Raw genomic sequence first — 27,221 nt, forward strand, 5'->3', positions numbered from 1 at the left:
AATCCTGAATGAGATAGTTCCCTCATTTGAGAGTTTTTATTTATTATAATGGGAGGAAGTGAGACTATGTCCACAAACTGTGCATACAGCAAACACAAAATTTCTTCTTTCCTGAAGACAGCTGTCTGCTTGTAGTGATGTAAACATGACTGATCCTATAAGTTCCTGTTGACTTTTTATAGCTTCTGATCATGTTTGTCTTCAATCTGTCTTAACGTACAGACCGGCTCATCAATAAATAGCCTAAACCTACCATATTTAAGCTTTGAAAACTTTTCCATACATTCATTTGACATGCCAGGGAAATGTTTAAGGTTTATGATTTGTTTGTGTTATTATTTGACATATTTGAGACTGAGATGTATTAACAAGAGCCTTTGTATTTTGGAGCCAACACATCATGCAAGTCACATAATTATATAATTTCTGTTTTGAGATAGATAGATAGATAGATAGATAGATAGATAGATAGATAGATAGATAGATAGATAATATTTTCATTTCAAACAATCTTAAAGCACCGATGATGATTCCGGATGCAGTTCGATCTAACCCGGAAGTGCGCGCTTGTTATTGTTTTGAAGGAAGCGAGTAGTACGAGCATATGGATCCGAGGATAACCGTATTTTAGAGGTATGGTTTTATCCCGTTAAATATTTACAGTTCACAAGTCCCTTCCTGCTAGTTTGTTGAAATAACTTAATAAACGAAATGAAATACTGAGTAAAGATGTCAGACGTGCCATGCACAGAAATGTAATAACTTTTCTCTTTTATTCGGATGTATTTTTGCACGCATATTTTAAAAGATTACGTTATAACAATTATTTGAATGGACTGCGGTAGAATACCGGAAAACAGTCACATACTTTGATTTAATAACATCCCTTTTATCCACGAAGTGTGCAACAGCTCAATTTTATTTTATTGTTATATATATATATAACATCAAACAAACAAACTGTACACACACACACACACACACACATATATATATATATATATGTATATGTATATATACAGTGCCCTCCTTATATGTATTGGAACAGTAAAGACAAAATAGCTTTCTCTGCTTTGGAGTCAAGACATTTACAAATGTGATTAAAAGATGAATATGTGACAAAACTACAGAATGACACATTTTATTATTAGGTCTTTCGACACATACATGTTTTACCAGATAAAAAGGACAGCACTTTTAGAGTTCATCCCACTATTTGATGTGAGCATAAGTATAGGTAAAGTTTAATTTAAGGCAGATGTAAAAGATTAAAAGCTAATATTTAGTTGCAGATCCCTTGAATGCAATCAGAGCAGTGAGTCTGCAACCCATAGACATCACAAGACTCTTGGTCTTATGCTTTGAATTGCTTTTCTCCAGCCTTTAATTCAGCCAATTCCAACTTTCTCTTGTTTTGGGGAGTTTCTGTCTTTAGCCTTCTCTTCAGATGGTGAAATTAATGTTCAATCAGATTTAAATCTGGAGATTGATTTGGGCAATCTTTGCCCTGATAAAGTCCTTGACTGAACTGGCAGGGTGTTTTGGGTCATTGTCCTTATCCAATATGAAGTGCTTTCTAATGAGTTTGGTGGCATTTTCTTGAATATTGGTAGACAAGATGATTTTGTACCCTTCCAAATTTATTCTGCTACTGCCATCATACATTAAGTCATCATTGAAATGAAGAGGTCCTGTTCTAGAGACAGTCATGCATGTCCATGCCATGACACCACCTCCACCGAGCTTTACAGATGAGGCTGTATGCTCGGGATCATTTGCAGTTCCCTTTTTTCTCCACACTTTTGGTTTCCAATCACTTAGATAAAGGTTAATCTTTGTCTCATCGGTCCATCAACTCAATTCCATAACTCTACTGGCTCACATTTGTGAAGAATCTTGCCTTTCTATTTTTGGGGCTGATCAGAGGTTTGCATCTTGCTGTGTAGCTTCTGTAATTCTGTGTCAAATTCTCCTGGGGACTGTAAATTGACAGAGCATCACCCCAGCTCTCTGGAGGTTGTTGGTGATTTTACAGACATGTATTTTAGGGTTAATTTTCACAGTTTTTATGATTTGTCTGTCATTAATTACTGTTGTTTTTCTCAACTGATCAGGTCATCGTTGGTTGCTGATGTTGCCGGTAGTTTCCAAACTCTTGACTTCTCCATGCCCTTTGTTTTTCCTATAGTTCTAATTGACTTCCTCTTTAATTTTAGCATCCAAGCTGCTTGCTTTTCTTTCAGAGTCGGCTTCCTAGTCTACATCCTGGTTTGTGTGTGTCATCATCGAATGCAAGACTCAGAATGCAAAAGCAACGGATATCTCTGATACGACACATTCCCTGCTTTTAATGTGCCCGGTTGCATGAAACTCCTTAAGTGAGGGTTTCCCTGAGGGAGAAAAAATCCCTGAGGTAAGGGATTTCATTAAGAGCGTTGCAAGAAACCTCTTAACTGTCACCCTTACCTAAGTGTTTATACTAAGTGTTTCACAGTAGTTTCTGACAACATACGGCAAAGATCGCCGCAGTTGCTATAGTTACTACCTCTAACAGTAAACGGAACATAACGAACCACAAAGCCAAACCTTTGCTAAAATCACATTTGTATTAATATATTTTTGCTATGGAGAGTACAAACATAACAGAAAACAAAAAAACGTAAATCAAACTGGACAGAGGACGAAAAGGCAATTATTGTTTTCGTAAGTGGTTATAATAATAATAATAATACTTTTCAGCCTTTCATCAACCATTCATCGTCTCCAAGGGATTATTACGATCATTAAAAACACGCCTTGGTATTTCCTCCTCTTCAATTAACACTAAATCAGCCATAGTATTTTGAGTTTAAGTTGACTTAAGGGAGCTGTTTTGGTCCCTTAAATTTATTAAGGTGAAATGGTCACTAAGGACTTTGTAGCAACACTTAAGGGAACACTTAGATAATTAAGGGGAAAACTTAATAACAGCCTTAAGTTCCTTAAAGAAACCCTTAGGGTTTTTTCTTGCAACCCAAGTTTCACTAAGGGTACCCTTAACCTTATATCTAAGGGATTTCTTAGCTTAAGGAGTTTCATGCAACCGGGCACTGAAGAATAGACCTGTGAGGCAACTGTTCCAATACTTATGCTCACATCAGATAGGGAGATGAATATCTGGTAAAACATCTTTATGTTGAATCACCGAATAATAAAATGTGACATTCTGTTGTTTTGTCTCATATTCATATTTTAAACATATTTACAGATTTCTTGACTCCACAGCAAACAGAACAATTTTGTCTTTACTGTTCCAATAGTTATGGAGGGCACTATATATATATATAAATATATATTATGTGTGTGTGTGTGTGTGTATATATATATATATATATATATATATATATATATATATATATATATATATATATATATATATATATATATATATTTGTTAGTTTGTTTGACGTTTTAAATGTTTTAAGAACAATACCTGTATTATATACACAGAAAAACGCAACACAACTATTTTTTTTAAAGTCATATATATTTTTAAGGGACACAAAAGGAACCCTTGACCCCTTTTCCTATCCTTCTAACCCAGCACCACCATCCTCATGATGAACTTTGAGGGTCTGGACCCGGGTTTGGGCGAGTACACGCCTGGCCTGCATGGCGGCCTGGAGCCCGGTCTGGACTCTTCAAGGGACCCGCGGCTCGACCCAGCACTGCTGCAGGGCGTGGACCTCGACCCCGATGCGCTGGCTGTTCCTGAATCCATGCACATATTGGAGGGCATGTACTCGGAGCTGCACAGCGTGGCTGCTGAAGTTGGGATCCCTGTGACGGCAACACATTTCGATCTGCAGGAAGAGCTGCTGTGGATGGGGAACCACCGGGTGAAGTGACACATTTATTGCTGCATTTATGCTAACAGTCAAAAGTTTGGAATAATACAGTTTTTTTCATGTTTTCAAAGAGGTCTTTTATGCTTACAAAAGCTGTGAAAATACTTATATTGTGGAATATAACTACAATTTAAAATCGTAATAATTAATTTAACATGTTAAGATCTTTATTCCTATGTAATAAAAGCTGAATTTTCAGCAGCCCTTACTCTAGTGTCATGCTGATTTGGTGCTTAATTTTTATTGGGGCTCAATTAATAATAATGGTTCTTATTATTAATACTGCCAACAGTTTGTTTTTGCTCTGTATTTTTGTGAAACAGTGATATATATTTTTTGGATTCTTTGATTAATAGAAAGTTAAAAAGAACTGTTTATTTGAAATATAAATATTTTTAATATTATCTTTATCATATTTAATCAATTGAATGTGCCCTTGCTGAATAAAAATATTCAGTTTTTCTTTAAAAAAATGTTTTTTTTAGCAGCAAATTAGCATATTAGAATGATTTCTAAAGGATCATGTGACACTGGAGTAATGGAGAATTAATCTTTACCATCACAGAAATAAAGTGCACTTCAAAATGTATTCAAATAGAACATACTTATTTTAAATTGTAAATGAAGTTTTGATATTACACAGGCATTTTTATTTCACTATTCATTTTAGTTTGAGGGAACAGTTATGCCCTTTTCAAAAAATGTAATCACTGGAGTCTATCCTGAATAAAAATGTTTGGAGGATCCTCTAAGAGAATATTACATTTTCTCCAATTTCAAAAACAGCATCTCATCACTAAGCCAGAGTGAAACTAAAGATGGTTTACTTGATTTCAAGTTGAATGGTTTTGGATTAGATGATGAATTAAAATATATATATATAAACAAGTGTGATCTGGCAGATTGTATTTGGAGGAGAGTGTTGATAATGGGCCAAAAACTTTATCAATAAAAAGATACACTTAATTTGACAAGACCCGACTGGTGCCACTGACTGAAGACTGAGTCCAGTTGAGCTGGAAGGAAAAGGTGATTCTTGCATATAGGGCTGAATGGAGAAGTCTTTGAAACCAAAACATAATCTAAATTGAAGCCTGATCTAGAGGGTATTTGCTATGACTGGGCATTGAGTACACAATGAAATACAAATGGGCAATAAAGCTAAAGCAGGAAGGGATGTTGAAGTACAGGAATTATTATTGCAAACATTTGACCAGGAGTGTAGCCTAAATCATCTTCTCAAATAATATGCTGAGCTGTAAAATGAATCCGTATACCTGGCAAATGTTTTCACCAAAAAATCTGCATGATTGGTTTCTGCTGAAGTTGGGACATTTAAGGCTAAAGTTTAATCTCGTTCCAAAAATTCATCTGTGGTTTGGATAGCCATCAAACGCATTATCTCTAATGTACTTCCACATCAAAGAGGTGATGTCATTTTATTCACAAGCATGAGTCTCATTTCTGACCTGGGTGTGTGTTTGTTCTTTCCTCTGTTTCATTACAGGGACATGCAAGTTCCTTCTTTGGTCCCACAATGGGCCGCTACTCCTCTTTCCAGGTGCACATGACCGATGATATTCGCCACATCCAGAGTATGGACACAGGGGTGCTGTTTCTGACCAAAAACAACCTCAAATGCCTCACGCGAGGAGGTTTAATTATGTTTGATTATACGTGAGTTGCACACCCACATATACTATAATGATTATTTGAAGATGTAAATTTAGGTATCATGTCCATACTAGCACTCCTTTGTCTGAAGCCCTCAAAGCATAATGTCATGCTGAACACAGGCATATCCTGCAAATACTGTAATAAAAGGTTTTATTTGCTTATGTATGCCTATGTGTGGGTGTTCATTCATTCATTTTTATTTATTTTTTCAGAACGGAGGAGGGTGCTGACATGCACAGTTTGATTCTGACCGATAATAACACATTATTAATGGGGGGTCTGCAGAACTTTGTGACTGAATTGGACCTCACAACAGTACAGGAAACACAAAAAGTAGGACGATGCAACACTACTTCAGGAATTCTTTAAAACAAACTGTACCTGCTTTATATAGCATTTATTAATGAACATTTTCAAAATAAAAGAACAAAGGTAAAATATTAAATGTACATTTTATAGTTCAGCTTTATCAAATTAATATTTTTTTCCTTAATTTAATGATTTTTAAAGATGATTAAATATGTAAATGAATGGAATTATTTAAAAAAATTGAAATTCTATATATAAAATGTTTTCAAATGATTAATCACGATTAATCGGATCCAAAATAAAATATTTAGTTTACATAATATATGTATGTGTGCTGTGTATTTTTATTATGTATATATAAATACACACACATGCATGTATATATTTCACAAAAATAGGTTGTTTATATATTCAATATATTTATTTATAATATAAATTATATGAATATAAATATAGATGAGTAAATACATGTAAATATTTTCAAAATATGTACTGAATGTGCGTGTATTTATATATACATAATAAATATACACACTAAAAAATGCTGGGTTGTTTAAACCCAACTTTGGGTTAAATATGGACTAACCCTACGTTTGGGTTAAAAACAAAATTTAACCCAACAGCTGGGTTAGTCCATATTTGACCCAAAGTTGGGTTGAAACAAACCAGCATTTTTTTGAGTGTACACAGAACACACACATATAAACAAAAACTTTGATTTTGTATGCAATTAATCATTTTACAGCACTAATATATATAAGTATATATAGAAAAAAAGTTTTCTCATTTTATTTTATTATCTTCATGTATGGCTTTTGTGGGATATATCTTAATGGGAATTTTACTCTTATCTATAATAGATTAGAGGACTTTTCAGTATTAAAATAGTCAGAGCTCTTTCCTGACATTTCATTTCCACTCTCACTCTAGTTCACTGTTGAGGTGCCTGGAGTCGCCATCATGAGACAGTCCAACTGCTTCTTCTTTTGTGGTCACACATCTGGCAAGGTGAGTGAAGGAGTAAAGCAAAAATGGATGTGGAACAAATTGTTTCCTCCTTTTGCTTTTCCTACAGAATAGAGGGATGTTGTTTATGAAAAGTTTTGTTCTGAGCTAATGTGGGAACATGCTGCCTACACTTTAGCTGTAAGCACAGGTAGAATACACAGGGCTTTTTCACACATTCCTAATTTTCTCACAGGCTGATCAGCTCAGACCATTTAGTAGTTGGAATTTTCAGCTTGTCCACAAAATTAAGTGGAAGAGCATGGATCCATCTGTCTCACCATAACAACTTATATGGTGGTTCATATACTATATCTAAACATATAGCCTATAAAATAGATAATTAACCTTATTTTCTGGCACATATTTATGGATAATGAAATAATTTTTCAAATGCATTCATCTATCTCTGCAGTATGTAGTAAAATATATAGTAATCATTATTCATTTGATCTCTTCACTGTCATTTGTGTCAATTATTTGTCATAGGTGTCTCTGCGTGATCTACGCACATTTAAAATGGAATACGAGTTTGACGCGTTCTCTGGCAGTCTGTCTGATTTCGACGTAAACGGTAACCTGTTGGCAGCGTGTGGCTTCTCGAGCCGCGGCCTGAATGGAATGTCATGCGACCGGTTCCTCATGGTGTACGATCTGCGCATGATGAGGGCCATCACCCCACTGCAGGTCCACGTGGATCCCCTTTTCCTCCGCTTTATCCCCACATACACCTCCCGTCTGGCTATCATCTCACAGACAGGTATGATGCATGGACGAGTATGTCACGAAGGTGGTAGTACTGGTGGCTTTTACCTAACTTTCTATATATATACATATTCATGTTCAATAAAAGGAGAACTTTAATGGTAATTCACAGAATAAAATACTATGAAAAATACACGGGATGGTATTGGTGTGGTTGCCACACCCAAGTGCAATCTGCCAACTGTCCCTGATATGTTGAAGAAATGTTGGGGGATTTTTGTTTGTAACTTGCAAAATATTTTAATCATCCAGTAGTGTTCTTCTTTGGATTACCATTGTTGTTCCCAGCCTCACGTTTAATCTAGTTCTTTTCTTCTGAAGCATACTGATGTTATTGCAGTTTTTCAGCATTCAAAAGTCCCACCTTACTTTTGTTTCCTCCTTGGTGGTTGTCATGTTGTCCACAGTTTCAGTCGGAGGGTCACATGAACTAATCATGCTGCACATTATCGAAATTAATTATTTGTTAATTCTATTGTAAATAAAAAATAATAAAAGATTGCAAATTAAATTAAAAATGTACATTCTAAAAAATAAAATAAAAAATTGGGTCTTGCTCTTGAGTTAGAAGTTGAATCAGATGTCTGATTTGAAATACGCATTGTTACTGTTAATTTTTTGGTTGTTGTTTTTTTTTAGTTTTTATATATGCATATCTACAACATAACTTTGCTAATTAGTAATAGTAAAAAAAAAAAAAAAAATCTAACATTTTACAAAAATATTTGTGATAATTTTTTTGTCACTGAGATCCTGGTGTGTGAGTCTGTGTCTTTGTGTCTGTAGGTCAGTGTCAGTTCTGCGAGCCCACCGGCCTGGCCAATCTGGCTGATATCTTCCACGTCAACACTGTGGGGCAGCTGCTGATGAGCTTTGAAGTGTCCTCCAGCAAACAGGCACTCTCCTTTGGGGACTCTGGTGGCTGTGTGCACCTGTGGTCCAGCGCCCCAGAGGTGTCCTTTAACAGTTACTCCAGGGAGACTGAGTTAGCTCTGCCCTGCCTGGTGGACTCCCTGCCCCAGCTGGACTGGAACCATGAGCTCATGCCTCTGTCTCTTCTACCCATGTCCCTCACCAGTACAGAGCCCCTGCTCTCTGATTGGCCCACCTCCTTTATCATGCCCAGCCCCAGGTATGACTACACCTCGTATATACACTAGGGTCAGTAAGATATTTTAATGCTTTTGAAAGAAGTCTCACAAAAGCTGCATTTATTTGATCAAAATAAACTAAAACTGTAATATTGTGAAATATTGTTGATTTTTATTTTAATATAGTTTAATCCTGTAATGGCAAAGCTGAAAATTTCAGCAGCCATTATTCCAGTCTTTACTGTTTTAATATTACAATGAATATGCTCAAGAAACATTTATTTTTATTTAATATTAATATTAACATTGAAAACAGTTTTGCTGATTCATATTTTTGGATTTGATGACTAAAAACAAACAGCATTTATTTGAAATAAAATATATTATGAAGCAATGTAAATTCTTTACTGTCACTTTTGATCAATTGAATGCATCATGTATCATTCTGACATCAAGCTTTTGAACAACTGTGCATGTCAATATTTTAAAATAATAAGTAAAAGATGTAGTGCTTGAAGATACATTGAGATACAAGTGCTATTTTTCTTTTATGTATTATTACATTTATTTTGTTGTACACCTATTAATTTAGGTTTTGATCATAGCAAATGTAAACTCAGGCTACATTTTTAATTCAATTATGTTCAAACATTATACATTTTTTTTACATTGGTAATCCAACCACATTTTGAGTCAAAAAAAGAGAGAAAATTTTCAAAAATTTGTGCTGCAAATTTAGTAGGTCATTTGGGTATTCTATGCACTCATACATACATACATTTGCATATTTTGCTGAAAATCATGGAGTATTAGGGTAGGATGGTATTCTGCACATCCCCTGTACTGTATTTGAGTGTTACTGTGTAATACTGCCCCCTGCAGTATGTCTCAGGCAAGGTCATGATCCATTCTCATAGACCTGGATCTATTGTTTAAATTTTAGCAAAAACATATTTGGTAGCTCTCACTTTTTTATTCACACTAATTTCATTTACACAGTTCTGATATAAATTCCCTTAACAAATGACATGTTATATGGAGATTAGTTAATGTAAAGTGCTCTTTTCACTATCAGACGGGCTCCTCCAGTAGATCCAGAGATTCTCAGGACTATGAAAACCGTGGGCTTTATTGGATACGCCCCCAATCCTAGAACCCGTCCCAGAAACCAGGTAAACTCAACAGATTTCAATGGTTCCAGCCATCAGTAAATGTGTAAAAATAGTATACAACTTTCAAGACAAAGACTTTCTATACGCTGTAAGAGTGAAGTCCTATCTTACAGTAACGTAGCTGATCTAGTATCTCTGGTATGTTTTTTGACAATGTGTCAATCATTTCAGTGCAGCTATGATGTCCAACCAGTAATTTCTTTATGCTATTAATCTGTTTTTGCCAGGTTCCTTATAAGATTAAAGACACCGGGCTTGAGTATGACAGCTATAATCAGGTCCCGGAATCTCCTATTGGTCGAGATGAGGAGCCGCATCTTTGCATGGTTCCAAGGAAATACAGGAAGGTAGTGATCAGCCATTGTTGTGCAAAATCCTAGGATCTTTGGTGATAATTATGTACTCCTCAAGCTATTTTGTCCATTACAAATGTTGGCACGCAGGTTCTTTTTAGATGAGATAATGTTAAAAGTATTGTTATTAGAACAATTGAAGACAGCTGAGATACTGGGTTCTGATTATGTGGCACGTGTTTATTTCAGGTCACCATTAAATATTCCAAACTGGGACTGGAAGACTTTGATTTTAAGCACTACAACCAGACTTTGTTTGCTGGTTTGGAGCCTCACATACCCAACGCTTACTGCAACTGCATGATCCAGGTGAAAATACACACACAAACCATTTTTACTGCAGTTTTATACTGAACATATTATGTATAATAATATTACATTTATTAGATGGTGACATATTTATTCTGATTCATAATTATACACATTAAAATGTAATTGCCTTATATTTGCCTCAGGAATCTAAAAATAACTTCCCAAATGTCACCATGCCGATTCCTCTAAATAGTCCTTGGAATTTTTTATGCTCTCTACGGAATTTTGGGAATGCACAACTTTCACTTTGGATGTTCCATTTCTCTGGAATTGTGTTAATAGTTAATTCTGTGTGTGCTGTGGCAGGTGCTGTACTTCCTGGAGCCAGTCAGGTGCCTGGTACAGAATCATTTGTGTCAGAAGGAGTTCTGTTTGGCCTGTGAGCTGGGATTCCTTTTTCACATGCTGGACTTGAGTAGAGGAGACCCCTGCCAGGTTCACTAACACTTTCAGTTCAGTCAGAATTCATCCCCAGCTGAGCTGTCAGCCATGCATAGCATATGCAAATAGACTAAGCACTTGTTTGTTTTCTTAACAGGCCAGTAATTTTCTCCGAGCTTTCCGGACAATCCCGGAGGCGTCTGCTTTAGGTTTGATCCTGGCTGACTCTGATGAACAGACAGGGAAAGCCCGTCTAGGCCGTCTCATCCAGAGCTGGAACCGTTTCATTCTTGCACAGTTGCATCAGGAAACACTGGAGCAGGAAGGGCCGCAGGCATACCGAGGAGCCAGCAGCAGGTGTGGAGCATCATTCTTGAATTCAATGCTATAATTTACACAAGAATGAAGTTGAGAACAATTTAGATTTTGTCTCCACGGCAGCACACTGGGTTCCTCGGGGGAGTCTGTGATTGGCCGGTTGTTTGGCTGTGAAGTGGAGAACAGCAGTTTGTGTCGCTGTGGAAAGGAGACAGTTCGCTCCTCCTTGACTCTGCTGTTTACCATGCACTACCCTGAGCAGAGCTCTCTAGGTCAGAACCACCAAACATTCACTTTCTTCTTTTATAAACTTAGTAAATTCATTAAATGATCTCTTTGATTTTTGACAGATAAGACGATAGAGGAATATGACTTTGCAGAAATCCTAAAGAAGAGTATATGTCTGGAGCAAAGCACACAGGCCTGGTGTGACAACTGTGAGAAATACCAGCCAACAGTAAGTTCTTACATGCTTATGTATCTATATAAACATGTTCAAAACGCTAAAAAAAATATAGGGGTCAGATTTTTATTTTGAAAGAAATTAATACTTTTTTCAGCCAGGATGCATTCAGTCAAAGGCTATTTCTTTCTTTCTTTCTCATTTATTTCTATAGCAGAAATTAATACAACCCAATTGTTGCCCAAAGATATGTTTTTAATAGTGATTTAAAATCAAATAAAGGCTGTTTACCATGAATTTTTAACATGGATAATAATAATAGATATTCATTGAATACCAAAACAGTGTATTGGAATGATTTCTGAAGGATCATGTGATACTGACTTGTATCATGTATCAAAATAAAAAAACTTTAATAAAAATTAATTGTAATAAGATTTCACAATATTACCGGTAAAGCAAGTAAATGCTGCATTGGTGAGCAGAAGAGACATACTTTAAAAACTTTCCAAGATTTGGTAAGAAACCAGAAGTGTAGAAGCACAAAAATACTAAATATTTCAATATTTTTAGGTACAGACCAGGAACATTCGCTGTCTGCCTGATGTTCTGGTGATCAACTGTGAGGTGAACAGCGTTAAGGAGGCAGAGTTCTGGAAAGCACAGACTGAGGTTAGTCCTATATCCCCTCTTGTTGCCAGATTATATAGTCATGCATTTACAGAATTCAGCCATAAATCCACCCCTAAATATCCTCTAATGCTTTAAACAGCCATTTGGATTCATTAAAGATGGCTTTGTTATATGATATTTTTCTGTCATTCAGCTGATCTGTATGTTATTGATGTGTGACACTCTAGGCACACTGATTTATTTACATTTTCCATTCATTTATTTTTATTTTTGTTCACAGTATGCATACGACAAAGCTCTAAAGAAAGAAGCAGCTGAACCTCCCAAACCCAAAGAGCCTTTACCGACAGAATGGTGTTTAGAGTAAGTGTGCTGATTGTCAAAACGCATCTGTCTATATGTTTTTTTTATTTAATATAATCATATACATATATAAGGGAAGAGCTGTGCAGCGTGGAGGGCTTGACCTTTGACACTGAAGTGGAGGACATGAGGCACGTGTGGATCCCTCTCAGTCTGAAGATGTGCATCAGTAAGACTCAGGGCCTGGAGGTTAGCAGCCTGTCTGAGGGAGAGGAGGTGAGGACACATTTTAACTGTTACAAAGGGTGAACTTCCTTAACCACATCAAGATTGTAATACTTGGGAAAGATGACTTTGCTCAAATTAAATGTGTCTTGTTTCTTCTCTTAGCTGATTGAAAGTGAAGAGGCAGAAGGAGCATCTGTCTATGACCTGGTCGTCACTGTTTCTCATATCCAGGATGCTCGGACCGGAGGAAACCTGGTAGTACATATCAAAGTGGGCGAGACCTACCATCAAAGGAAAGAGGTATGAGCGAATCTTTAAAGTACAGTCGTGGCCAAAAGTTTTGAGAATTACATAAATATTAGTTTTCAAAAAGTTTGCTGCTAAACTGCTTTTAGATCTTTGTTTCAGTTGTTTCTGTGATGTACTGAAATATAATTACAAGCACTTCATACGTTTCAAAGGCTTTTATCGACAATTACATGACATTTATGCAAAGAGTCAGTATTTGCAGTGTTGGCCCTTCTTTTTCAGGACCTCTGCAATTCGACTGGGCATGCTCTCAATCAACTTCTGAGCCAAATCCTGACTGATAGCAAACCATTCTTTCATAATCACTTCTTGGAGTTTGTCAGAACTGGTGGGTTTTTGTTTGTCCACCCGCCTCTTGAGGATTGACCACAAGTTCTCAATGGGATTAAGATCTGGGGAATTTCCAGGCCATGGACCCAAAATTTCAACATTCTGGTTCCCGAGCCACTTAGTTATCACTTTTGCCTTATGGCACGGTGCTCCATCGTGCTGGAAAATGCATTGTTCTTCACCAAACTGTTGTTGGATTGTTGGAAGAAGTTGCTGTTGGAGGGTGTTTTGGTACCATTCTTTATTCATGGCTGTGTTTTTGGGCCGAATTGTGAGTGAGCCCACTCCCTTGGATGAGAAGCAACCCCACACATGAATGGTGTCAGGATGCTTTACTGTTGGCATGACACAGGACTGATGGTAGCGCTCACCTTTTCTTCTCCGGACAAGTCTTTTTCCAGATGCCCCAAACAATCGGAAAGGGGCTTCATCGGAGAATATGACTTTGCCCCAGTCCTCAGCAGTCCATTCACTATACTTTCTGCAGAAGATCAATCTGTCCCTGATGTTTTTTTTTTTGGAGAGAAGTGGCTTCTTTGCTGCCCTTCTTGACACCAGGCCATCTTCCAAAAGTCTTGGCCTCACTGTGCGTGCAGATGCGCTCACACCTGCCTGCTGCCATTCCTGAGCAAGCTCTGCACTGGTGACACTCCGATCCCGCAGCTGAATCCTCTTTAGGAGACGATCCTGGCGCTTGCTGGACTTTCTTGGACGCCCTGAAGCCTTCTTTACAAGAATTGAACCTCTTTCCTTGAAGTTCTTGATGATCCTATAAATTGTTGATTTAGGTGCAATCTTAGTAGCCACAATATCCTTGCCTGTGAAGCCATTTTTATGCAACGCAATGATGGCTGCACGCGTTTCTTTGCAGGTCACCATGGTTAACAATGGAAGAACAATGATTTCAAGCATCACCCTCCTTTTAACATTTCAAGTCTGCCATTCTAACCCAATCAGCCTGACATAATGATCTCCAGCCTTGTGCTCGTCAACATTCTCACCTGAGTTAACAAGACGATTACTGAAATGATCTCAGCAGGTCCTTTAATGACAGCAATGAAATGCAGTGGAAAGGTTTTTTTGGGATTAAGTTAATTTTCATGGCAAAGAAGGACTATGCAATTCATCTGATCACTCTTCATAACATTCTGGAGTATATGCAAATTGCTATTATAAAAACTTAAGCAGCAACTTTTCCAATTTCCAATATTTATGTAATTCTCAAAACTTTTGGCCACGACTGTACTTTCTAGATTTTTGATAATATGTTGGACATAAGCGACAAACTGTGTTTTCTGTCTTGCTTTCAGGGAGTAACACACCAACAGTGGTATCTGTTCAATGATTTTCTGATTGAGCCCATTGACAAGGTAAAAATGGCATGCATCAGGAAAATTCTAATTTTTCCTGTTATGAAAAGACCCCATGTGTACCCCATATGTGACCCTGAATTGTGTTGCAATATGTCTCTGTTAGGCAGAATCAGCTCAGTTTGATGTGAACTGGAAGGTTCCTGCTGTACTTTACTACGTCAAGAGGAACTCCCATCCCAAGTATGATTTGCGAAGTATGTGATCATTTGTTTTTTTACAGAGATGCATTAAATTGATAAAAATCTGAATAAATTGATATATGTTACAAAAAAAAAAAGCTTTTCTTTTCAACTCTATTTATCAAATAATTTTTTGAAAAAAAAACACCTTGGTTTCCACAAAAATTTTAAGCAGCAAAACTATTTTCAACACTGAAAATGGTAAGAAATGTTTCTTGAGCATCAAATTAGCATATTAGAATGATTTCTTGTCAAATCTTAATATTTCACAACATTACTGTAATTTTGATCAAAGAAATGCAGCCTTGATGAGCATTATTATTCCTGCATCTTCTCCATTTCCTCCTAGTTAATAACCCTATTGATGCCAGCGTTCTGCTGACCGAAGCCTCGCTGGCACGGAAACAGAGAAAGAGTCACGCCACCTTCATACCTCTAATGGTGAGCGAGATGCCGCAGGCTGCAGACCTTGTTGGATTGGATGCAGAATTTGTCACGCTCAACCAGGTCAGTGGGAAACACTTTAATGTTCTAGAATTACTGCCTTTTTTTTTTTTTCTCCTACCCACCTTTGAAGCATACTTTGATGGATTGTAATAGTTTAAAGTCTGTCAGAACTCTTTAGTTTTCTGTTGACTTTTATAGAAAGATTTTTAATGAAGTAAGGCCAGATTTAGGTTTAGAATTGTTATCTAAGCTCAAATTTAAAAACTTAATTTAACTTAACTAACCTCGTTCTCGCCATGAATATAGCAGAGGTAGCTTGCATGGTGTTAGAATCTAAACAAACATCCCAAATATTGAATGCTTTTGTGTGTTGCTGCTTGAACAGGAAGAGGCAGAACTGCGCAGTGATGGGACCAAGTCCACCATTAAACCCAGTCAGATGTCTGTTGCTCGTATCACATGCGTGAGAGGCCAGGGACCCAATGAGGGAGTGCCGTTCATTGATGATTACATATCAACACAGGAACAGGTCATAAATCAGTAGAATTGTTCTAAATGTAACTTACATAATAGGGAAATTACCTTTTGAAATTTTCAGGACCTTTTAATGACCTCATAAAGTGAGAACTAAACTTTTGTGCCTTGTCAGGTGAGATGTGTTATTTGTTAGTTTCACTTGTGACAGTGAATCTATTTGAATCATTTAACTGTAAGGTGAATCACAGGGATTAACTATTACTGTACTAGTGATTTCCATACTTTGTGTTTTTGTCAAAATGTTGGAAAAAACCTTTCTGCTTCTTACTTATTTAACCTCTTTGGATGTACAGGTGGTGGACTACCTGACCCAGTACTCTGGTATCAAACCTGGAGACCTGGATGCAAAGATTTCCTCGAAACATTTGACTACTCTGAAATCCACATATTTGAAATTGCGATTTCTTATCGACACCGGCGTTCGCTTTGTCGGCCACGGGTTACAGAAAGATTTTCGGGTCATAAACTTGATGGTGAGTTGAATTTTTGTGAGTTAATGTTTTATTTAGCTATTGCTGAAGTGTTTAAATTGTAACCCCTCACATTTTTAGGTCCCAAAAGAACAGGTGATTGACACCGTCTACCTCTTCCACATGCCTAGGAAACGAATGATTTCTCTGCGTTTCCTTGCATGGTACTTTCTCGGTAGGTTTCTTGCATAAGGGTCATTCCGTGTCAAATCAACCAAATTTCAAAAACTTCCCCGGCTCAAATTTGTGATTTTGCAAAAAAAAAAAAAAATTCTGAAGACAGACAGACATGTATAGGCGATGAAAGCAAAAATATTTAATGACATGGGTGAATTTTTACTGAGTAGTCCACTATTTTGTAGAGGAGATTCAGAGACCAGAGATTCAGAGCCAAGTTACAAGGAGGTCAAAATGACTTCAAAAAGATGGCAGCATCATAATGTTATTTTTACACACAGATTGGTAAGTCTGTTAGTAAAATCTGTGGACAATATTTGTTACATTATGTGCCAAATGGTGACCATTTTAAAACTTTTTAAGACCCAATATCTAAAATGGCATCAAGATATATTTAATACATCTTGAGTTACAGTTACCTGCAAACTTTGGATAAAAAAAACATTAAAAGTGCTGTTTCCCCATTTTTTAATGGTCACCATTGGCACATAATGAAACATTGATTGCTAAAGTCTACAGATTTTACTAACAGACCTACCAATCTCTGTGTAAAAAAAACATTATGATGCTGCCATCTTTCTGAAGTCATTTTGACCCTCTTGTAACTTGGCTCTGAATCTCTGGTGAAATTTGCCATTTTGACCCCCCTCTACAAAATAGTGTACTACTCTGTAAATATTCATCCATGACATTTAATATTTTGACTTTCATCACTATGCATGTATGTTCGTCTTCTGAAAAAATATTAGCAAAATCAAAAATTTGAGCCAGGGACCTCTGGTTGAGTTAACAGAATGACCCAGAAACTTTCCCTTATCTCTTGACCTCATAAGTCATTTTCTATATATCAGTGTTTTATGGCTATTTGCACATTTGTTCAGATCTGAACATTCAGAGCGAAACTCATGACAGTATCGAAGATGCACGGACTGCCCTACAGTTGTACAGGAAGTACTTAGAGCTGAGTCATAACGGAGGACAAGAAGAGTTCCGGAAGGTTCTCAAGGCTCTCTATGAGAAAGGACGCAAGCTAGACTGGAAAGTGCCGGACATTGACTCTGCAGATGGTCAAGGTAGCCCAAAAAATATGAATCACTGAAAAGGCAGTGAGATTATTTTATGTAATATATATTGGATATTTATGTCTGTATACAAAATGTATTAAATAAGTTATAATACAGTATTTTTAGTGGTTGTTGTTGTTTTTTTAAGTTTTGCAACACATTCACAGTTGAGCGATATAGGTTTGTCAATTGTCATATAATGAAATGCACACTCATTTTATATACTATTAGCCATAAACAAGGCTGTCAGTAGATTGGTTGAAAATGTACTTACCCTCAGGCCATCCGAGGTGTAGATGAGTTTATTTCTTCATCAGAAAAGGTTTGCATAAAGTTTAGCATCGCATCACTTGCTGGATCATCTGCAGTGAATGGGTGCCGTCAGAATGAGTTCCAACAGCGGATAAAAACATCACAATAATCCACAAGTGATCCATACGACTCCAGTCCATCAAACTCATCTTGGATGGCCTCAGGGTGATTCAATAATTTTGTTTTGAAGAACTTTCGATGCTCTTATCTCTTTGCAGGTACAGCTGTGTTTCCCTCTGTGATGGGGTTATGATTAGACCCGTGTTGGTTATATTCCTGCCAAACAGATGCCAGTTCAGCAGTCATTTCTTGCACAGCCTTTCAGTTCTCCTCTAACAGCTCTTGAGCCAAATGACACCTCTTAATGAGTATGTCATTATCTGTAGATGGCCAAGCTGAAATAAGGCTTGTTATTCTGTGTTAGAAATGTCTGTTTTGTTATGAAAAAAACGGCTGGAATCAAAACAAAAATGTTAAAACATTTCATCATGTCAGGGTTTTCTCTGCTGCTTTGAGTAGCCTGTAAGTGGTATTAAGAAGTAAGGAACAAGAAAAAAAAAAGTTGAAACTCATTAACCAAATGTTTGTTTGCTCGTGACACCACGGTGGCTTTTTCACCAAGGTATTTATGTTGGGTCAAAAACTGCACTTATACAGAACCTGACTTATTGCGCAGAGAATATTACTTGAGCAGTCAATGGATTTACTGTGTTATTTTCTATATTGTAATGTGATGTACACTTTCATAATGTGGCAGCTGAATAAAGGCTTTTGGATAAACCTTTTAGTCTATTTTAAAGCTCATTTCAACTGGGTGGATTATTTCAGCAAATTCAATAGCATCAGGGAAAATGTTATTTGAAAATACTGAGAACTAGTGTAGGCTCAAAGTAAAAAGAATGTTCACTCTTTAGGTAAGGTATATTCTCAAAGACTCAGATATGCCACTGAAACTTTTAAACAATAAAATGCTATTTTAAGAGAACATTATAAAAACAACAAGCATGCATTAAATAAAAACAAATCATAAAAATGAATAAAAATTTATATATGTAATTCATATATTTTCTGGTTATACTCTGCCTTTAGCTGGATATCTCTCTTGTGTACCGCATATTTGATGAAAAGTGATATTGATATTTGATTTAGGAGTGAATCATTCTCTTGATTTGGCTCTTCTCCAATGAAAGAGTCAAACTCGGACAACTTATAAATGAAAGGATCTGAATTCGTTTTTTTTTTTTTTTTTAAATCAGCAGTTGAAAAACTTTTGATGTTTTAGTAAACATTTATTATAAGTAAACTTTTTATGATATACGTGATCATACTTCTTATGATCTTCAATTACAATTCCATGTTTGACACATTGGTCAGAGTTGTTAGACAGACCCTCTTTTTAAATTTAGCTCCAGTTTGCTTGGCTGGTGGGGAACTGTAAGTGATGGAAATATTTTAAGCCATGACACTCTTGAGTTGACAACAATGATGTGTTATTTCTGTCCTACTGATTAAACAATGCATAGATTCTTTACTATCAAGTATAACTCTCTCGGTCTAAAGCATATACAAACATTTATCCATTTTGTTGTAATCTGTATTATCTTTGCTAGCAACATGTATTTTACAACTCTGTACTTTTCCATAAAATGATAGCAAACATTGCACATTACAGCACAATATAGTTCTCTGTTTACCTAAAAGCTCTTCAGTCTTGTATATTTTATTGAACCTTTTTAAGTGTATTTCTAGAATAAGGACTATTATTTTCTGAGCAAGAAAATATCAACACCATTATTTCTACTCAAAAGTACTGAGTTTGTTGTTGTTAGTAGTTTTATAACAGGGTGAAAACTAGATGTGAGGAATGCGTATATTATTATATAAGACAACAATATGCATGTACTGTAACTTAGCTTTCAAATTCTTTGTTTAATGCAATAATTTTATATATATAGTTTCCACTGAAAAAGTGACAGCTGTTTTATTTTGTTAAATAAATGCTACATTTACAGTATATAAACATAATGAATTGAATTCATTAATTACATTCATTAACAAAATATTATTATTTTGTAGAAGTATTTTAAAACTATTTTACAATTTTAAATTTTCATTATCCAACCTCTCTCTCTCTCTCTCTCTCTCTATATATATATATGTGTGTGTGTGTGTGTGTGTGTGTGTGTTAAAATATGTGTTTAAAGTAATATTATACAATTTAATTATACATATTTTTTATGTATTATTTTAGGTTCTATCATATCTATTATAAATACATTATTTACGCTTACCGAACTTCTTCAATGAGCAGTTACCAACAGTAGTAATATAACAATTTAAAGAACTTTCATAAACAAATAATGTCTCTTGTTCTGATTCCTCTTTGTTAAGTTACATCAGTTTTTCACGGGACTTCACCGGATGTTATTTCGCACGTACAATTGCATGGTGGAAATTAAAACGCTCCACTGGATCCATTTGAAATGGAAACAATGTTAGAAAAGCATAACTCATTACATATACTCAAAGCAAAAACGAAATTGTGCTAAACGTTACCTGGGAATGATGCATAATGAGCTCAGAAGGGAAGAAAAGTTTTGCTACTTTGTCAAGTTCGTTCCCGCACGGAAAGGTTTCTTTGGCAATTTAATCGAGTGCAACGAACCGGACGTTGTCAAAATATTAATTGTATCTTGTCAAATATAGTAGCTATTATTCACGAAAATGTTTTAAAAGAAATGTTAATTCTCAGAAACTTCATTTTCCTTTACATGTAAGTTGAAATAATTAATACATTTTGAAAATGGCCATACCGCGTCATTTATATTAGTTTTTAATCTATTTATAGAACTCACTGTGATGCAATGAGAGTGCTTGTAATAGTTTAAATGGTGAAAAATAAGAGTGAAATCCCACCCTGAAAGTTGGCCAAAGAGGTCTGACGTCACGTTCCCATAATGCACGCGCCCATCAGCTCCTGCTGTCTGTGTTTAGAGGGAAAGAAACAGCAGGCCCGAAACAGACACACTTTATTGAACAAAAAAAATAAGTTATCCTCTGCGAATAGTTTTTGAGAGTTCTTCGAGGTATGGCTAGGAAACGAATTTTTTATTAGCGTCCTTGCGAGATGTAGAATGGAGGAATGCATGAGAACTGCAACTTTAGCGCGGATCAAAAGTTTCTGGTGAGCACAAAACTGTTTTATGCAAATGTTTTATAGACTGTGAATTTAGGACCGCGTGGACTGTTTGCATTGATGTTCAAATGTTTGAAACCCTCATGGAGTTTCATGGGTAGTGTTGTTTTTACTTTTGATAAGATAAATGTGTGCCATTAACCCACATAAGAGGGCTAAATGTTGCGTGCGCGAGCAAACACATTAGCTACGCGAAAGACTGATTGCGCTTTCAGTGTCTTTTATTTGTTTATATTTTTTTAACATTGGGGGAAGCACGAAAGGATAGTTTGATTCGTGTGGATTAGCTCTTTATTACGGATCATTTCGATTTGACCATTTAATCCCAATGTTCTGCGGTTCTTTAGAGATTTTACTGAGCGAAACGTGCCAGAAGTAAATCGACTAAAAGATTACATCAACGAGGTGTAAATAAGATAAAAAAAATATATTGCCAGACACACCTTTAAAAAAAAGTAAAGTGAATTTTATTTTATTTTATAAAATCCGATGTTACGCTAACATGACATTTGTATGTGTACATAAAGGGTAATTTCATAATTGCATGTCATATTTGCAGTAAACTATTAGTTGAAATGGAGAAAAATGCTGTTACTATGTAGATTATTTGTAGGCATTTTTAATTTAAAATATTCAAAGCTGAAAATAAGCAAAAATGTTTGTTTCCATTGTATTTGGTAATTATGCTTTATTTCTACATGGACAAATTTTATGTTTGAAAGATAATAGATAGAAAAAGCATATTTTGTCCAAATTTTGTTCTTTTAAAGCAGAGCCAAATTCATAATCTTCAAAAAAGATTATTTTTACTAAATTAAAACATAATTATAATAATGAAGTAAAATAGTTTGGATTTATGTACATATTATACTACTTCAAATGGTTTCCTGAATGATGTCCATCCATTCTCTAAAAGGGAGGGAGTAATAGTGGACATGCATTTTCCGGAGGTCTGTCAAGATAATGAATGTGCTTTTGTGAGTCTTGAAACAGGTAAACAAACCCTTTATAAATGTCACTAACCAATCATCATTGACATCCCCTCAGGGTGTTTTTAAGTTTCTCTGTTGAAATCTGTTACCATTCAGAGAGACAGGTTGGTTCAAAGAAAACTGATTTGCCATTAAGCACTCTTTAAGTTTTTAAATTTTATTTTTTATTTACCATCCAAAGTTTTATAAATGATTCTAAAAAAGTGGTTTTTCCATTGTTTATATATAAAATAAATTTCATAGTTCAACAATTCCAAATTTCCATATTTTTTAAGTGTTATGTTTAAACTAAATCATCAAGAATTTATTATTTTTTTCTGTTTATTTCTCTTTTATTTATTCTTATTACATTCTAATAAGTAAAAATATTTTTATTTTTCAGAAATATTCTGTTATTTAAGTGATATGTTGAAAGAAGACCATAGAAATTGATGCATTTGTGTCCTCCCAAGGATTTTAAAACAAAATATGTATATACAGTATATAAATGTTTTACCACCATATTGCATATTATTACATTGTATATGCCTTAAAATATTTTTTGGGATAATGTAGCGGCAAAAAAAAAAAAGTTTAAATTATAATTGATAAAGGAATTGTTAAAGGGATCGTTCACCCAAAGTTTTAAATTGTCGCCATTTACTAATACTCTTTCTATGGAACACAAAAGAAGATTATTGAAGAATTTTAGAAATCAAACTTTTTTTGGTTGTTGCATGGCCAAATCAAATGTGAATTTATTACTATTTAAGATTATTATTATATACTACTATATTATATACTATTATAGTGGGGAAATCATTGGTTATGCTTTGTTTACTTTTTTTATTTACACTTTGTTTTTATTAAGGTGTCATTGAGGTGTAATTATATAAATCAGTACTGAGTAATATTAACATGTACCTAATATATGGTTAGGCTTAGAGGTTTATTTATGGTTAGTTGCTTTTTACTGCATTTTAAATGTTATTACTGTGATAAGTGCATGTATAAGATGATGTTAACAAATCCTTACCTGCTGCAGTTTTTATTTATGTGCAGAAGACTGAACATGCAAAAAAACAATCTTCATTCCGAAGAAAAATCACCTGTTGGAGCTTCTTCTCAGGTACTTGCTTTTGTCTTTAAAACAGGGCTATCAAATACTGTTTCTGGAGGTCTACCTGATTTAAGGCCCCATCCACACGGAGATGCGATTAGTTCTATACTCATAAATTTTGTATCATATAGGCTTTTCATCCACACGTATCTGGCGTTTGGGGGAGTGAAACCGATATTTTTTTAAAACCGGGTCCTGGAGTGGATTAATCTGAAAACGCTGCCATTGTGTTTTCGTGTGAACAGCGAATCCGTATATTTTCTGAAACTATGACATAATCATCCCACGTCTGACCCCTAGTCATACACCGCTACGTCACGTAACAGAAACAAAACATGAACAAACACTGAATGATTGTCTTTTTATTAACTAACATTAACACAGATTGATAAATGTATTGTTCCATGTTCCTTTGTATACCATGCGCAATGTTTATGTGCATAGTCCAATTCTTCTCTGTTTTTAATGCATCTCTGTGGCAGAATTACAGCATCACTTAGTGCTCTGGCATGTATACTACATCGTTTTGTGTTTTATGTGGATGCAGATATTTCTTGAAACAAGAAAAAAAAAAGATTGGATAGGGAGAGCTCTGGCTTCGTGTGGACGTAGCCTAAATTTGGAGCTAAACATTACAGGTAGGTAGATCTCCAGAAACAGGATTGGGCACCCCTGCTCTAAAACAGTGTGATTATAATTGTACTTTATTTTTTAACCTTGAATTGTTGTCATCACTGATCGTTGGCCTTTCACAGATGTACAGTGACATACTCCCTGAGAAATAGCCATATATGTGAGAAAATGTTTCATGGCAAAGACCAGCTAAACAGCCACCTGCAAAACTACGACTCCAACAAGCAGGAACTGCGGTGCGAGGAATGCGGAAAGCATTACAACACTCGCCTGGGTCTCAGACGCCATGTGGCAACACATGCCACCTCTGCCAGCGGTGACCTCACTTGTAAGGTCTGTCGTCAGGCCTTCGAGAGCATGCCGGCGCTACTCGAGCACCTGAGTACGCACACCGGCCGGCCACCTCCGGGGACTGTGGTACGAGAAAGGAAGCATCAGTGTGAACGATGCGGCCGACGCTTCTTCACTCGCAAGGATGTGAGGCGCCATGCAGTGGTGCACACTGGCAGACGGGACTTCCTGTGCCCTCGTTGTGCCCAACGCTTCGGCCGTCGCGACCACCTCACCCGACACCTGAAGAAAAGCCACGCGCAAGATTTTGAGACCCTTCCTCCGATGCCCATTAAAGAGGAGCCCAGTCCTACCGTGTGCTCTGTTGGATCTCCGAAAGATGCCACAGAGGCATTTTCCATGGCCATGTTCAACTCTCAAGGACTTCCGAGCACATCTACCTCAGGGGTCAATCATCACCATCACACGATGGTGTCTGGCCCCCTTTCTAACCCAATGGGTGTGGGCTGCTACCTTGAGCCAAACAAGCCTCCTCCGCAGCAGTACCAGCAGGCTTCCAGATATCAGCCGGGTTCCACTACCTCATATCTGAAAGCAGAGATGGAGACCTTCTTGACTGAGCTCCAGTGTGGGCCAATGCCACCGCAGGCTGCCGTAGCGTCTGCCGTCTCCCGACCTGGCGACCTTCTCCCTGATACTCTGGGAGGTCAGAGTGCCCATTTCACTCTCAGGAACTCGGCGTTCACCTCAGCTGAGCCGCCTACCACCTCTGCCAACATGGACCTCTCGCACCTGTTGGGCTTCCTGCCGTTTGGCCTGCCTCCCTACAGCACTACCTTGGGATACTCAAGCACCACCAACGCTGTGTCCCCAAGCTCTACCTCTCAGCTCTCTGGGCCGCTTACCTCATTTCAGCCACAGTCACTGCATGAGCCTCAGGCTTCAGGGCACTTAAACCAGATCTCTGGTTTTTCTCCAACTCTACCTCGATTCCATCAGGCCTTCCAGCAATGATGTGTCCACTATGACCTGCCAGTCAAACGCGACAGTTCTGTTGTGTCATTGCCAAGTAGTTTTTAGGTAATGACCTGGAGATGAAGTTCATTGGGTGCGAGGTCCTCAGATGCATCCTGTAGAATTAGATGAAAGGATCAATAGGATAGATGAAGTTTTGCTTTTAGTTTGAATAGTTAAACTTTGTGGTTTTTCCTAGAGGGTCTTCAGAGTAACTGTTTTGTAGTGATAAATGAACTTATAAAATTCATTAAAAAAAAAAAAAATGAAACTGAAAAGTTAGCAAAAGAAATACCTCAGTATTTTTGTCAAGAAGAAATTTATGCTATTACAGTGTTCTCCGTTGTAAAATGAAGCACTTTTTTATCAACGGCACTTCTATGACTAAAGGTGCGGTCACTCTTATTGTTCGAACTAACAAATTTTCGTTGGCAAAATCCAGTTATTTCAATAGGAATCCACATGGGTACTTTTGTTTGCAGGTGAAATATTTCCCTGCCAAATTTCATAATCGAGTAATATGGTCATGTAAATTTTATGTATTTAAAAATAAAAAATTTGCTAATGTGACCGCACCATAAAAGTCAAGTTGAACTGTGTTCTTAGATGTACCTCTCAGCTCACGGTCACACAACACAAAAAAACCTACCTCTCTAAGCTGAACTCTTGTCACAAAAAGGATTCAACCATTTGACAAGAAATGAAGCAAATCCTCACGCGAATTGCGTGAAGAACTTTATCTCAATGTCTTTTTTTTTTTGAATGCACAGTGGTTTTAGCTATTAAGTTTTTAGAGTCAGGTGATTAATTAGCATTTAATTAATTAGCTTGTGTTGATTTTAGCCTTTAGGTAAAAGTTTTTAGGCGCTTCTGTGTTCACATCCTTAATGCTAATGAAAGGAATCACAGTTATTGTGGAGACTATTGTGGAGTATTTTGTGAATTAAATGCAGGATAAAGCATTGATCATTGAAAAATCAATGTAAAGTGAACATCTGTTTAAAATTAAGTAGCCCATTCTGACAAATTCCTAATATGGGAACTAAGTAAAATATAATTTTCATTTTTTGTTTTGTAATAAACAAGAATTTATCATATTTGCTCCCGGAATATTCATGTAAAAAAAATGGTTATATACTGGCTTTACACAATACGTAGTTCTCACACTACAAAGATTCCCTCAGTTTTTTTTTTGCCTGGATTCAGAAGTTTCAGACAAACAAATCTTAGCACACACCCAGTTATTGCTGAAAAACACTTCATGTATCTCTCCAAGCTAAACCAGGAGCACTGTTAGAAAATAATGTTTTGTCATGTAAATTTAAATGGTATTTTAGCACTGCTTCGCTGTCTGTACTTTTGACTCAGTGTTACATGGACCAGTGGCCTATAAGGTAACTGTGATGGCATATGCTGTCAAATCCATTTTGTTTGGGCCAGCTGAAGGTGTGAAATCATTTCATTAGTTTTTATTTTGTTTAGAAACTACCATGACCATTTCCTTCTTTTTCTGAACTAAAATGAAATACTTCAACCCAACTGTGACATTTAGACTCAGACTGATCTACCTCAGTGAGATGCACACCTGTGCACAGCTGTACTGTTCCTTTAATTAGAAATGTAAAGTTTCAATGGCTGTTTAGATGGGAGTAAACAGGTGTTTTACATCTTCAAAATTCCAAGCATTGGCATTTTTGGGTTCCAAGGACTGTTTGTTTTCATAAACATTATGAAAGCAAAAGTGGGTGAGTGAGACATTAAGGTGAATGCGCAAAGAAACAATGTTAAGGATGAATTAAGAAATAAAGCATCTTGTAGAATTTGTTTCTGGTGTGTTTCATTCATGATTTACTGTCAGTAAAGAATAAAAGTTGATGTTTTTACCAAGGGCTCTAAAACGTCATTATGTCAAGGTCATTCATATTAATGCAGGGGCTACTAAAAATCATTAACAATTAAGG

The 27,221-nt window shown here is 36.3% G+C and overlaps 2 protein-coding genes across 4 annotated transcripts; both read left to right on the plus strand.

The window, feature by feature from the left end:
- The first annotated feature begins 536 nt into the window (after positions 1-536).
- LOC132118355 (PAN2-PAN3 deadenylation complex catalytic subunit PAN2-like) lies at positions 537-18,815 on the plus strand. The gene is made up of 26 exons (XM_059528151.1): positions 537-633; positions 3,584-3,878; positions 5,395-5,564; positions 5,777-5,897; positions 6,804-6,881; positions 7,368-7,638; positions 8,430-8,775; positions 9,810-9,906; positions 10,134-10,253; positions 10,449-10,568; positions 10,878-11,006; positions 11,110-11,309; positions 11,394-11,542; positions 11,621-11,727; positions 12,247-12,345; positions 12,587-12,669; positions 12,744-12,885; positions 13,000-13,137; positions 14,787-14,846; positions 14,953-15,043; positions 15,378-15,535; positions 15,861-16,004; positions 16,306-16,485; positions 16,564-16,657; positions 17,541-17,732; positions 18,254-18,815. Exons 2-26 carry the CDS (start codon positions 3,597-3,599, stop codon positions 18,286-18,288), a joined length of 3,606 nt encoding a protein of 1,201 aa, XP_059384134.1. The 5' UTR covers positions 537-633; positions 3,584-3,596; the 3' UTR covers positions 18,289-18,815.
- Positions 18,816-20,985: 2,170 nt separating this feature from the next.
- Positions 20,986-25,637, plus strand: LOC132118356 (zinc finger protein PLAGL2-like). 3 transcript variants are annotated; one of them, XM_059528155.1, is made up of 4 exons: positions 20,986-21,219; positions 22,148-22,224; positions 23,265-23,331; positions 24,078-25,637. In XM_059528155.1, exon 4 carries the CDS (start codon positions 24,124-24,126, stop codon positions 25,258-25,260), a length of 1,137 nt encoding a protein of 378 aa, XP_059384138.1. In that variant the 5' UTR covers positions 20,986-21,219; positions 22,148-22,224; positions 23,265-23,331; positions 24,078-24,123; the 3' UTR covers positions 25,261-25,637. The 3 variants fall into 3 exon arrangements, with proteins under 3 accessions (XP_059384138.1, XP_059384137.1, XP_059384135.1); XM_059528154.1 differs by lacking the exon at positions 22,148-22,224 and having other exon boundaries at positions 23,248-23,331; XM_059528152.1 differs by lacking the exon at positions 22,148-22,224.
- The last annotated feature ends 1,584 nt before the right edge of the window (positions 25,638-27,221 follow it).

This window comes from Carassius carassius, chromosome 37 (assembly GCF_963082965.1).
Source record: "Carassius carassius chromosome 37, fCarCar2.1, whole genome shotgun sequence".
Lineage (NCBI taxonomy): Eukaryota > Metazoa > Chordata > Actinopteri > Cypriniformes > Cyprinidae > Carassius > Carassius carassius.

Coding starts and splice junctions, on each gene's coding strand:
- LOC132118355 (XM_059528151.1), top strand. CDS start 3,597: ATGATGAACTTTGAGGGTCTGGACCCGGGTTTGGGCGAGTACACGCCT. Junction 11,007..11,109: donor GTAGAGGAGACCCCTGCCAG/GTTCACTAACAC, acceptor TTTTCTTAACAG/GCCAGTAATTTTCTCCGAGC. Junction 11,728..12,246: donor GTGAGAAATACCAGCCAACA/GTAAGTTCTTAC, acceptor CAATATTTTTAG/GTACAGACCAGGAACATTCG.
- LOC132118356 (XM_059528155.1), top strand. CDS start 24,124: ATGTTTCATGGCAAAGACCAGCTAAACAGCCACCTGCAAAACTACGAC.